This window comes from Squalius cephalus, assembly GCF_949319135.1.
Source record: "Squalius cephalus genome assembly, chromosome: 10".
Taxonomy (NCBI): Eukaryota; Metazoa; Chordata; class Actinopteri; order Cypriniformes; family Leuciscidae; genus Squalius; species Squalius cephalus.
Genome location: NC_137131.1, coordinates 2,764,749 through 2,779,145, shown reverse-complemented (window position 1 = coordinate 2,779,145; position 14,397 = coordinate 2,764,749). Strand labels below are relative to the sequence as shown.

The 14,397-nt window shown below is 36.3% G+C and overlaps 1 protein-coding gene across 1 annotated transcript in view; it reads left to right on the top strand.

The window, feature by feature from the left end:
* The first annotated feature begins 350 nt into the window (after positions 1-350).
* Positions 351-14,397, top strand: part of rtf2 (replication termination factor 2) — a 43,095-nt gene continuing 29,048 nt past the window's right edge. The window contains exons 1-5 of the mRNA XM_079884346.1: positions 351-550; positions 1,594-1,688; positions 4,558-4,651; positions 8,550-8,689; positions 10,157-10,235. Coding sequence (XP_079740472.1) covers positions 482-550; positions 1,594-1,688; positions 4,558-4,651; positions 8,550-8,689; positions 10,157-10,235 — 477 coding nt within the window. The 5' untranslated portion in view covers positions 351-481. The remainder of the gene's footprint in view (positions 551-1,593; positions 1,689-4,557; positions 4,652-8,549; positions 8,690-10,156; positions 10,236-14,397) is intronic.

Sequence of the window (14,397 nt, the reverse complement as noted above, 5' to 3'; positions counted from 1 at the left end):
ACTAAAAAATACATCTTGAAATAGACGTCTGTGTGCTATCAGTGTATTAGGCCTATTGTTATTCTTTAGCTCATGAATGTAATTTAACTCGTTGTTTTTTTATCCCAGTTGCACAAGGATATGTAAACTATTTGTATTCTTTATGCCATTATCAGCTGCACGACATTATATTAAAGGCAATGATTATTTAATTCCAAAATAGTAAATATAACTGTTTCTGAACTCAAAGATCGCTTTCGTCATTTCCTTTCCCGTCATGTGATTTGATCTCGACCCTCTAGCGCCATCAAGTGGTGTGTGTTTAGATTAACATGTAACTGAAGTGCACTTTTTAAACCGCCCTCTAGGCGGCGGTATCTGAAAAACAAACGGAAACTCACAGCTGACGCTCCTCACTGAAGCTCCTCGGTTGTTTACAGTTACTCTGTTAGCTTCAGCCATAGAGTTCTCTCAGTAAAATCGTTTAAAACGTATTTTCAACATGGGATGCGACGGCGGAACCATTCCCAAAAGACACGAACTAGTTAAAGGACCGAAAAAGGTTGAAAAGGTAAAAAACTTGCTTTAAACGCTCGATTATTTGTCATTAAACCTCATGATATTAGCATGTAGCTTTGTAGCACGACTTGCCTATAGCTAGTGAGTTGACTTTAAACATTTATATTCTGTAGAATTTATATATACATACATACATAAATACATACTAACAAACACACATACTAACAAACACACTATACATACTAACAAACACACTGTAGTATCTTGAAATACACAATAATACTACCGTATAATTTTTTTGTAAGTGATGTTTAGCCTATATTATGGTAATGTTACATGAATGTCAGTATCATGACATAAGTATTGCCATAGTACAATGGCATTTCTTACAGTACAGTTTAAATACCTTGATTTATGAGTATGGAAATGCAACAGTACCGTCATAAATATTAAAATACTTAACTATGTTATTTATTTGCATTTATAAACCCTTCCAAAGTTACAGATACTGAACAACATGCAAATACATACAATGAGGTTCACAAATAAATGTAACATTTTACACAAAAAATAGATTCACACAAATCAAATATTATATTTAATGTTAAATATTTAAGTATAATAATTATCAGTATCATTTTACTGTTTCATGTCAACATAAGTTAATGCTTTTGACTAACAATGAGCAATATATTTTTACAGCATATATTTGTTAATTACTTAAAATAAATGTTCATGTTAGTTTGTATACAATCATTGATCTTAAAAATGGCATGCATTAGTACATGTTGAGATTAACATGATCTAAGATTAATTAGTGCTGTATAAGTAGTATTAATTGTTAGTTCATGTGAAGTGTTACCAAATTATGTAACTTTGGAATTGAATACTTGTAAATGCGATTAATTTTTTTTTATCTCACAAACTTCACTACATTCATTTATAGAGTCTGTATTAAGGCTTTTTGTGAGTGCCGTTAATATTTGTAAATCTCATTCTGTTGTTAGTGTCATTTTATTTAGGGCCCCTCATAAATCAGACATCTTTAATTTCTAGTAGTATTATGGCTAATAAATCCGAACTTGTGTTTTACAGGTCGATAAAAATGCAGAACTCGCTGCCAAATGGAAATACTGTGCATTGAGTCAGGAGAAGCTGAAGCGGCCTATAGTCGCCTGTGAGCTGGGCAGGTACTGATTCATTTATCTTCATGATTTACTTGTGTGTTGTGCTTAAAGGGATACTTCTCCGATTAGCATTAAGCTTTGTATCAGTAGAAACCCGGTAGTATTCTGGAATGACTGTGCTTCCCTCCCTCATGTCCCCCTGAGACGAGAGATTTCTGGATTGTGTGTCTGGAAAAAAAACTCAGATGATGCAAAAATCATCATTTAGCATCATCAGAGGCTCTTTTGTCCAGAGGCGAGAGACTCCAGCCAGTAGGAGGAGCTCGTCCCGCATGTCTTTAACCCGCCCATAGGGGGGTCTCACCATAAAACGCCATCTTTTCAGTTTCGAGTCGACTAGTCATCATTTCTCCTGATACTGCCCTCTGTAACCGGGAGGCGTGGCTTGGGAGTGTCCTCGTAGGGCAGCGAAGCAAGTGCATTCTGGGAGTTGTTGTCTTTCATCCACATGAGCCAAAAACACATTTTCTGGCTTTTCTCAGTCTAGAAGGCACCAACTTACTAAAATAATTTCACATTTCTACTACATAAATGACCCAATTTAAATACACATTCATCTTTCCAGCGGTGAAATATCCCTTTAAGTCTTTCGTGGTCCAATTTTTACTATTAAAGGGGGGGTGAAATGCTCATTTTCACTCAATCTCCTGTTAATCTTGAGTACCTATAGAGTAATATTGCATCCTTCATATCTCCAAAAAGTATTTTGTTTTATTAAATTTTTAACATAAAGATAGGCTGTACCGAGTCTTTCCGGAAAAAACCGAGCGGCTGGGGGCGGGCCCTGTGGGCGAAGCTTAGCTGTGCTAACGCGCCAAGCTAGTGACAACACACAGAGACATTTGTTCAACAAACAGTTTTACTCACCGTCCGGTTCCAACGCACGACCGCAAATTTTTATCATTGTGACTGCTCGATCCTTAAGCATTAGACGATCTGCAAATCCGTAGATCTGGGCTTTGTTTATAAAACAATCATCGTCGAAATGCAGGGAACAACAGTCTTTACACAACTCCGTTTATGCTCAGGAAAACAAACTCCATCCACGGGTTCCTTAACGCTGGGTTCTTTGGGAATCTGTGCAGGGTTGTCTTGCCCTGGCCACCAAAAACACACTTCTTTGGTGACATTGACTTCCCAAAAGCCGGGCAGGGCGCTTTGATGGCGAACTGCTTTCACTCTCTTGCTCTGGTCTACGAGTGCGCGCGCGGCCGTGATCTTACCGGAGAAGTGCCCTTAGGACCCGTATAAGGAAATTCCGCCCTATCTTACGTAAGACAGAGCCATAATCGAAAAAAACTTTCCGAAACTTGTGACAAACCGGAAGGAGTATTTTTGGAACAAAAATACTCCTTCAAACGTACAACTTAGTTTTTGAAACTTTGTCCATGTTTAGCATGGGAATCCAACTCTTTACCAGTGTAAAAAACTCAGTATGCATGAAATAGCATTTCACCCCCCCTTATGACTTTTGCCTCAATAAACTCATAATTACTGCTTATTATTGCTTATATTAATAGTTAGTTAGGTATTTGTTGAAATATGAGGTGAAATATCCCTTTAAGCACAGCCAGTTAAAGCAGTTGTTTTTCTAGTTTAAGGTTTTTGACATCATGTGGCCTGGTAAAATAATTCACTGTGCCAGTTCGATGTTCATATGTACAAGTAATACGCAGGATGAATGCATAACAGAATTATCATCCGATGGGCATTACCGCAAAATTAAAACCCTTCAGGCTGATACAAGACCTCTGCTTAATGTCATGATTACCTTGTTGGGATTTATTTGGACAGCTAATGACATTCTACCTTACATAACCTCTGTTATAAAGATTTACCATCATTCTTGCATAAAAAAACCCAGCCATTGTTTAAATGTGGTATCTGAAATAAGATCTGAGTAACCACAGGTCAAGCCATGGATGGATCCTCACGAAAAAGCCCCACAGTTTTCAATAGGATTTGAATTTTTATTTTGAATAAGCATCTTTCAGCAACCAATAAGATTTTACCATATTTAAATCCATTCTCTGCAGAATTTAATCTATTACACCTAAATCAGTGTGAAATGATGGTCATTTTTTTTTTCTCTTCATTATTTAGTATGTACATATAATATTTCTGTCAAAACACTGTTACTTACTATAGTGTTAATATATGGGTCAATGACGTGACGGGTCATTTTTTTTGTCCAAAGGCCTTAATAATAATAAAAAAACAAATATATAACATCCAAAGTATGTAAGGTAGTACAACTTGATCTCTTTTACTGAATCCAAAAGGTTTTAATTATATTTTACTACATATAAAGGTATTTTAAAGATTTTGAAGTGTCAAAAAGTCATTCGGCAAAACCGATATAGTAAATATTTAAATGGAATAATATTGTTTTTAATAACTAAAGACTACAATAATACAAATATAAAGCAGATAAGGCTCTTTTTTTTTACATTTCTCCTTTTCTCCTTTCCCTGTGCAATGTTTTATTTGAATATGTTGGAGTGTTTAGAGTAGTCCAATAAATGATTACATTTATGAGATCAGTGATAATTTGTTTTAATATTTCTTCTGTGGTACACACTATATACCATCTCAACAACAATGTCAAATCAGTTTTTAACTTTCAAATCAGTGGTTAAACCGAATGACTTTTTTGGTGACATTTCTTCCATCTTGTAAAAAATGACAAAAAAACAGTGTAAATTAATTGTACAAACCACAAAATCTTAAACTAAAAAAACTAAGTAAACTAATAAAATGGTTTCAAATATAGCTATATCTCCATTCTATTTTTTTACACTTTTAAAAACCTTATTCGTCAATGACCCATATAGTAAAGCAATTTAAAGTAAAGTATTTTTTCTCCCTCCAGACTGTATAATAAAGATGCGATCATTGAGTACTTGCTGGATAAATCAGCGGAGAGGCCGAACACTGAGGTTGTGACGCACATTCGTGGCATCAAGGTCGGTATACACTGACAAATGATCAATGACAGGCTGTGAAAATAAGCTTTTCATCGGGCGATACGCCTCCACACGTGTGTTTCAGTGTTATTATAGCATCATAGTTTCTTTTCAAAAAACACGGCTGAATAAGGTCTCATTTGTTAACATTAGTTAACTAACATGAACTAATAAAGAGTTATTTTTACAGCATTTATTAAACTTTGTTAATGTTAGTAAAAAAAAAAAAAATCATATTCATGTTAGTTCACAGTGCATTTAGCGAATGTTAACAGATAGGCCTAACTTTTGATCTTAAAAAATTAAGATTAACATTAGCTAAGATTTATAAATGCTGTAGAAGTATTTTTCATTGTTACCGGTTTTATACATATATTTTCTATTTTAATTTTGGTCACACTTTAGATTAGGGTCCAATTCTCACTATTAACTAACTATTAACTATGACTTTTGCCTCAATAAACTCCTAATTACTGATTATTAATAGTTATCAGGGTAGTTGTTAAGTTTAGGTATTGGGTAATTACTGTGTGCTTGAGACAACACCTTTTTTGCAGATTTGTGCTGTTGTGAGGGATTCTGTTCACGGGTTGAATAATTTTGAGACTGCAGAAGTCATTAAAAGTTGCATTTTCAGTTGAATTTGGGGAAACCACTTGAAACATTTGTTGTGTTGAGCTATTTCAATTACTTTTTTTTTATTTGTTCATTGCAAACAGCTGAAATTCTGTAAATTTTGCCAATAAACCTGATTTGCAATGGGGGTTGAATAATTTCGATTGAAACTGTATATACATAAGCCGCTTTCCGACCGGAGAAACCTTTTCACAGTTCCTAGAACTATTGGCTAAAGTACCCGTATGTTCCTGCGGTGCGAACACGCCGACTTGGAACGACTTTAGTTCTAGGAACTCCATTTGGAGGAACTAATTTAGCTCCTACTTCAGAGTAGGGTCTAAACCAGCACTATAGGAACTACCCGGGACGTTTAGTGTACGCTGATGACCAAACGCACGCAAAACACCAGCACCTGCCATTTTTAAAACAGCTATATGTAAACACACAGATTATAGCCTATATATTTACTCCAGAAACTAGATACAAACATGGAAAACAGTGATAGATGGGTCTCTAAACCTTTATGCTGAAGAGAAAATCCAACGCAACTTTGAGGGGACCAAGTCAAACATGATTATGTATTTCTGCTCAGCAACACTGGACATCAACCACACGGAATAGGCTAATAACTTTTTTTTCATATACTGTGTACTTTCTATAACAATTCTATCTAATAACATGTTAAAGCTACACTGTGTGATTTTTACCCCCATCTAGCGGTGAAATTGCATATGACTACCCAGTGAAAATTAGTTTCTGTTCCTCTCAATTCCGGGGGCGTTTTAACTCCTACGGTGGCCGTATTATTCCAAGATTAACATGGCTTCCAGTTATCACTTCGTCCATGACAATAATAAACAATACGTCTAAAATGAATAAAACTACAGGACAGATGTCAGGAGGTAAACGTCACCCTTGGAATCGGCTATCCCAGCATAATCAGATTAGGCTAATGTTACAATGTGTACAAAGTAAAAGCAATTAAAAATAACTAAAATTTACAGTGTCCTTTTTTTATATAGCTTAAAAAATTGCACCTTTAAAACTATTCATTACCTGTGATCTGTCGCAGCACAGATTTATGTTACAAGGTAAACAATACTTTTTCCCCATTGATGCGAGGATGAAGTTATACTAGAGGTCGTTCTGGCGTTATGCACAACCATGCTATGGTTAGACAAGCAACTATAAAACTTCGAATTTACACAAATGAATTACAACAGGCTGAATTACCTAAGAAAGCAGGCAACCTCGGCGTCCATTTTAAAATATTTTCTCCTCATGAGCTCTTTCCATCTGGGAAAAGTTACTCCAATATTGACTACGGTCTTGCTGATTTGTCTGTCGCGTTGACGTTTTAATTCTCTCTTTCAAATGTGAGTACGCACGCACACACACACACACACACACCACACTATCTTTCAAATCTGCCGGCACTCGCGAGTAATCTCCCCCTCGCATTCGTCTCTGAGTCACTGAGTGTAAAGCGCGAAAGGCGAAGCTTGAATTTACAGGTATGTCCCTCTTTGGCTAATGTAGTTTCAAGATGGAGGGGCAACATGGCGACCGGCATACGAACCCCTCACCCGTATGTACTTTCAATGGCAGATTATAAACTTAAGAGAATACTTTATTACTTGAAAGAAGTAAATATACATTAATGAGCACATATATTTTTGAAAGAACTAAGTGTTTTTTGCTAAGAATCAACTAAAAAAGTTACACAGTGTAGCTTTAAGCAGTACTGTTAGACAGATCGCTAACTAATGAACACAGAGAATGCGAGCATTGTTTGCTCTGGCGTTCTTAGCGCCCCTAAAATAAAGGTCCGTCGCTCCGTCAAAATAAAAGTCGCCGTGCTTGCGTTACTCCCTTACCCCTCCTACCAGTTCCTATGGCCACTTGGCCAGTGCGAACGCAAACAGCAAAACCGAGTTTGGGGGAGAGTAGTTCATAGAACTGTTTAGAAGTGGACAGTTCCTATAACTAAGTTCCTGTAACTACTTGGTCGGAAAGCGGCTATAGATCCCTCATTAGCAGCCCATTGAAACGACGCTAATTCTAGAGGATTTAATATATATCTATGGTTTCTACAAGCGAAAACCACGCATATTATTACGTCATTGATAGCCGACAACGACAAGGGACGAGACATTATTTAAAACTGGAATTTCTCTGGATTTACAAATCCTTGGGAACTTTTGGGATAATTTAAATACACAACTGCATGAAATAAACACACTGTGAAAGTGAAAGAATATTTTATTACAAATATCCTACATATTGTACCTTTAAAGTCGATTAGTCTGTTCAACCCCTATTGCATACAACATTTCTTCCACATGCTGGAAACTAGAGTTTGCTTGAGCACATAGTTATACACTTTCAGAGACAGAATTCAGAACAAAAAACTCAAAAGCGCCTTTTGTTGGTCGGGCAACATACAATAATATTTATTATTTTCAGCAGTGTTTTATGTAATTTCAAAGGTTTTCTTGCAAAATGACACCAAAATTGTGCATTTACTTTTTTTTAAAGGGGAGGTTTATTATGATTTGACTTTTCTAACTTTAGTTAGTGTGTAATGTTGCTGTTTCGACACTCAAAGTTCAAAGCAAAGGGATATATTTGCTTTTAGAGAAATCGCTTTCTAAGGACTACAACAAACGGCTGGTAGAGACTACACGACATTCCTCCATGGTTAGTGACCTCACCAACCCTACAATTTACATAAACCCCGCCCTCGGGAATGCAGATTATCATGACAGAATATGCTAATCAATGACTAGAAGATAACTACAGATCATCTACATAAATTCATCAACTAACCATTCAGAAATGTCCTGTTGCTTCTACATGTTGTCACTTCTTCTTGAGTCTCTCCATCATCTGACTCCAGCTTGACCATAAAAGGCTAAAAGTTTTTGAAATTTTCAGTGCATGTCTGTGTGAGGTAAAAGGACACAAGCTGTTGAAGCTCCGCCCCCTGTGCCGGGAGCAGCAACTCATTTGCATTTAAAGGGACAGACACAAAAACGGTTTTTTTTTTTTGCTCGCCCTCAAAAAGTGACAATTTTAACATGCTATATAAAAATATCTGTTGGCTATTTTGAGCTAAAACTTCACATACACACTCTGGGGACATCAAAGACTTATTTTACAACTTGTGAAAAGGGGATTTTACCACCCCTTTAATGTATAGTAGGTAGGGCAAAATCAGGTGGAAATCCCCTATTAGAGATTCACAGGTTAACTATAATAATCCTGGTGTGTTTCACAGGACGTGAAGGAGCTGAATCTCACTGATAACTCTGCATGGGAGGGTGAGAGGAGGAACATTAAAGGGGACTGTTATGAAGACATGAACCTCGCCATGTTCATCTGTCCTGTGGTGGGACTGGAAATGAATGGAAAACACAAGTAAGGCCACATCCGTTCAAGCGCAGTGGCTGTTGACTTCAACCACAATGCAACTGAATCTTCTTTTGATAGCAGCGATCATATTTCAGGGCTCGACATTAAGCCTTGTCCCGTGCTTGTCTTTCGGACAAGTAAATGGTCATTCGCTTGCTTGTCCGATTAAAGACGTTAATGTCGAACCCGGATGTATACTATGCATGTATGATCATCACCTGTTTTTTTAAGCAATCGATACTGAAAACACTTGCTTTTAACGGGCAATACCAATTGGCTGATACATCGGTGCACTCCTATTAAACATTATTAAATCTTATTGCATAAATAGAAAATACACTAAAACTTTACAATATGTTAAATTGATTAACATTAGTTAATGCATTTGGTATCATGAAATAACAGAACAATTTTACAGCATTTATTAATCTTATTAATCATTTATTAATATTAAAATAATATTAGTTTAAAAATACTGTTAATTCATGCTCATTAATAGTGCATTAACCAGTGTTAATTTACACAACTGTTAAAAATGTATTATGTAGAAGATTATTAAATAAATGCAGTACAAGTATTGTTTATTGTTAGATCATGACACCTGACGTATAAACTGTTAACAAATTTAACCTTATTGTAAAGTGTTACTGAAAATATCAAAGCGAATGTCATCTAAAACTAATGCGGCTAGAGCTTTTCTCAGAACGAATGCTTTATATTAATTAGTTTGATCTGTGAACAACAGCATTTATTAATAGTTGATGTTCATTTCAGCATTTGCTAACTCATTATTAAAATCAAAAGTTGTATCTGTTTACATAAGTTAATGCACTGTGAGCTAACATGAACAACAAATAATAAATGCGGTAAAAAATATAGATTTCTCATTGTGAGATAATGTTAGCTTAGCTAATGCATTAACTGATGTTAAAATATCATTTTATTAACTACTGAAATATTGGTATAATGACAATATTGGTATATTGACCCTGTTTCTAGCTATTTGTGATTTAATATTATATTAATATTAATGTGATTAATATTTAATAACTAATGTGATTTACCGTATACTGTTACTGTGATATTACCGGTACTTACACCATGATAGAAGATTTTGGTCATACTTTCGACACCAATTTGTGCTGTTTCTTAAAAAGAAAGATTTCTCAATTTGATATTTTTCTTGGTATTGATATATCTAATAACATTCATACATTTTAAAGTGTGACATTTTAAAATGTGACTAAAGTGCAACAGTAAAATTGTTATACTTGTTCCTTGTGGTTATTGACATGACATACAAAAAAACCATAACTATAGATGCTTCTTTAAATTTGAAGCAACTGTTTACTAAATGGAAAATGTGTGCATGTTCAGCCTCTTAACTCGCATATCAAACCTGCTCTTGATGTTTTCCTGTTTCCGTGAGATGGCTCTTGTGGTTTCATTGCAGTTTGTTTTTCTTTCTTTGAGGTTTTTCTACCTGCAGACCTGTGGGTGTGTTTTCTCGGAACGAGCTGTCAAAGAAGTCAAGACAGAGATTTGCCACAAGGTGAGTGAAAAGCAAGTCAAGTCAAGTCATCTTCATTTATATAGCGCTTTTAACAATGTAGATTGTTTCAAAGCAGCTTTACAGAGATAAACGTATAATTTAAGGTAACAGAGATTGTTTTGGCTTTATAGCGGTTCTTTAATAAAGTTATTTTCCAGCTAAAGTTAGTTTTGATTGATTCGCTTCCGTCGCAACGATCATTTGTTATTAAATTATGGGCCGCTAAGACGACACCATTCTCTCTACACAGACTTTAAATGCGAACCTGTGAGAAACGCTGATGGCGTTCACATGCGCATTAAGAATTGGTTCTATAGTTATGTGCGTTTGAATATATGTGCGCAGGTTTGGAATTCCCTACAAACCAAGCCTAAACAAAGTACTGGTGTTTCCTTATAATTTTTGATACAGAATTTTATTTTATTTGATCAATTCGGGGTAGATACGCGAATTGAGTTTCCCGACGACGCTTTATCTGTAGAGTGGTAAAGGGATCCTCCATAGGGAGAGACTAGTTGGCACTTCAGCATCGGCATTGTCATTGGGTCCAGGCGAAGGTCCTTCATCAGATCTGGATACGGCCTGGATCCGGCAGGCTGCGGGAAAACCTCGGGATAAACAAAAGACACTAAAATTAGCGTAGATGCCATTCTTCTTATGATGTAACGAGTACATCAGGATTTATGGGAAGTGTTCCCGGTTCCAATGATAGCAATGCTATCATTTTCTTAAAGGGATACTTCACCGATTAGCATTATGCTTTGTATCAGTAGAAACCCGGTAGTATATTGGAATGACTGTGCTTCCCTCCCTCATGTCCCCCTGAGACGAGAGATTTCTGGATTGTGTGTCTGGAAAAAAAACTCAGATGACGCAAAAGTCATCATTTAGCATCATCAGAGGCTTTTTTGTCCAGAGGCGAGAGACTACAGCCAGTAGGAGGAGCTCGTCCCGCATGTCTTCAACATGGGGGGATCTCACCATAAAACGCCATCTTTTCAGTTTCGAGTCGACTAGTCATCATTTCTCCTGATACTGCCCTCTGTAACCGGTAGGCGTGGCTTGGGAGTGGCCTCGTAGGGCAGCGAAGCAAGTGCATTCTGGGAGTTGTTGTCCAAAAATAAATTTTCTGGCTTTTCTCAGTCTAGAAGGTACCAACTTACTAAAATAATTTCTACTACATATATTACCCAATTTAAATACACATTCATCTTTCCAGCGGTGAAATATCCCTTAAAGTCTTTCGTGGTCTGTTTTCATTTTCGTCTGACAAATGCTCACAATGACTAATACAGAAAAGTAAGCCTAGAATAGTCTTCTTAGCCTTCCTAAAATTATGGTCATACTTTAGATTAGGGTCCAATTTTCACTATTAACTATGACTTTTGCCTCAATAAACTCATAATTACTGCTTATTAATAGTTAGTTAGGTAGTTGTTAAGTTTAGGTATTTAGTCGGATTAAGGGATATAGAATATAGTCATGCAGAATAAGGCATTAATATGTGCTTTATAAGTACTAATAAACAGCCAATATTATAGTAATATGCATGCTGATAAGCAACTAGTTAATAGTTAGACTGGGTAAACCCAGCCCGATCTGCTGGCGATTTGATTTTTGAACCTGTACTTTCTTCTATCCTGCTACTAGGGCTGGGTAAAAAATATCGATTTCTATATTTTAATCGATTCTCATTTTTATGAACCGATATCGATTCTTAAATCCCAAGAATCGATTAGTCATCCTGTTTTCAGATGATGAATGAATGTAACATTGTAGCGCGCATGAATGAGCATCTGAAAGTGTGTTAAAAGGTAGAGTACTACTTATCGAAATCCGTATCATGTGACATGGAATCGCTCAATCAGTGTTTCAACCGTGGAAAGACGTCAGTAAATCAGCTTGTAAACAATGTCATGTAACGTCACATTTACCTCAGAAAAACCATATATCCAGTGACCATAAACTCGTTAGTCAGCTAGAAAAATTAACTCTAGAGAGGAGCATTTTGCTAAATATATGCACCATATTACATATTCATTATAATTTTTTATATTCTTCAATTTTTAATGCATGTTTGAATAAATCTGGCAGGTTTTTATGACAGCCACCATTTAAATGTTTATATTTCATATAACTTTATTATTATAAAAATAAATAAAAGTGTAATTTAAGTGTTTGTATACAAATCAGTAAATTTTTACCTTCAATATTATAGTAGGCTAATGAAGCCTAGTAGACTACCACTGACTCCCATAGTTTACAGCATTAGTTAAGAGATTTGTTTTCCTTGAGAAAATTTGCCATGTATTGTACCCAGGGTCCGAAATTAACTTTTTGGCTCACCTGCCACGGGGACTGGTAGATGAAAAAATCCACCAGCCAAGCATATTTTTTACCGGCCAAAATAATAAACAGCCTTTTTTTTTTGGCACATTGTCACATTCATTTCAGTACATTTAATTGAGATAATAAGGTATTATGTTGAATATAAACGTAAAAAAATTGTCCAGAGCAAAATTTGAAATGTATAATAAAAAAAAATCTATATATTGATCAAAATGAGAGAAATATATGAAATATTACTATCATTGGGGTGAAATAAAAAAAAAAAAATTGTCAGTTTTGTTACCTGACTCATGTGGAAGGGAAGGCAGAACGTAGCCTACTCGGTTACTTGCGTAACCTCGGTTCCCTGAGAGATAAGGGAACGAGTATTGCGTTGCAAACGCTATGAGAAAACTCCTTTTCGTGAGAAAAAACGGCCATGGTGTGTAAAGCAGAAGCAGCCTGGCCAGCGGCGGAGTATGCACGATCCGCGAGTGCTGAAGACGTTCTGCGCGGCTTAGATGGGTGTGCGGCCTTTGCTCTCCGCTTCTTCCAGTGGCGGGAGCTTCACATATCCTTTTTCCTCAGCGCCGTCAACAGATGAGAGCGCGTGCGCGCTGAATATTTCATATTTTGGTATGAACATTCACCCGCCAATGTGGCGGATAGCCTTTTGAGATTTACTCGCCAAACGGAAAATCTACCCGCATTTGGCGCTTGGCGGGTGTTCATTTCGGACCCTGATTGTACCTGATATCCAAAATAATCAATATTGAATCGGATCGAATTGAAAGCTTGTGAATCGAAATCGAATTGTGAAATTTGTGTCAATACCCAGCCCGCTTCCGTTACAAATTTGCGGGGACCAATCACAAACTGGTTTATGCACCTGGCGCAGGTTTAATCCAATCCAATTCCTTTTAACCTCTTGACAATGCTCAATGGCTTCTTTAGTTCAGCAAACAAATCGCTCGAGTGGGTGTAAATACCACTCACTTTTTTTGTGCACAACCTGCAAAAATTGCTCGATGCCATTGCTGCTTCTGCAAACCGCTGATCAATGCTGCAAACCAATATGCTTGACACGTTTCTTGCTTGGAGTTTCCGCTGCAAAGTATGTCACCTGGATCGTTGGTCTGATTGGTTGAAGGACTATCAAATTGCGTACAAAGTCATTTGAACTATGCCCGTTGATCACGCCTCTTGTGCAGTAGAAAATACTGATAGCCAGACTAGTTAATAGTGAGAGTTGGACCCTAAACTAAAGTGTTAACAAAATGATTTATATAATTCACTTGCCAGCATGTATAATTTGTCAAGTCATGGATGTTTGCAGCACAAATCTGACTTTTTCATTTTATTTAATCTATGGTTTGTTAGATCTAGAATTCTGAAGTGAAATAAAGTAGTGCTGTGATATTACATTTATTTAAATGAATTAACAAGAGAGAAAGATATACATTAATAGTGTAGATGAGAGTTTAATTACAAAAACAGCAAAGTTATATCACCACGTCGCTGAGAAAGATAAGGTAAGGTAAACTTTATTATCCTCGAAGGGGGAATTTAGATTACAGGCAGCAGTAACAAATATATTAATCAAACAACAACAATAAACACAACCACAAAAGAACATAATTTAAATATGAATTTACAGGGTATTGTTAACAATGGTGATTGTCGGAACAGTCGTAATAAATGACTTTTTTAATCTGTTTGTTCTGCATCGCAGCAGACTATATCTGCGCCCGGATGGCAGCAGCATAAATTCATTCCACAAGGGATGACTATGGTCAGCCAGGATGGCTCTCGCCTTCTTCAAGGATCTGACCTT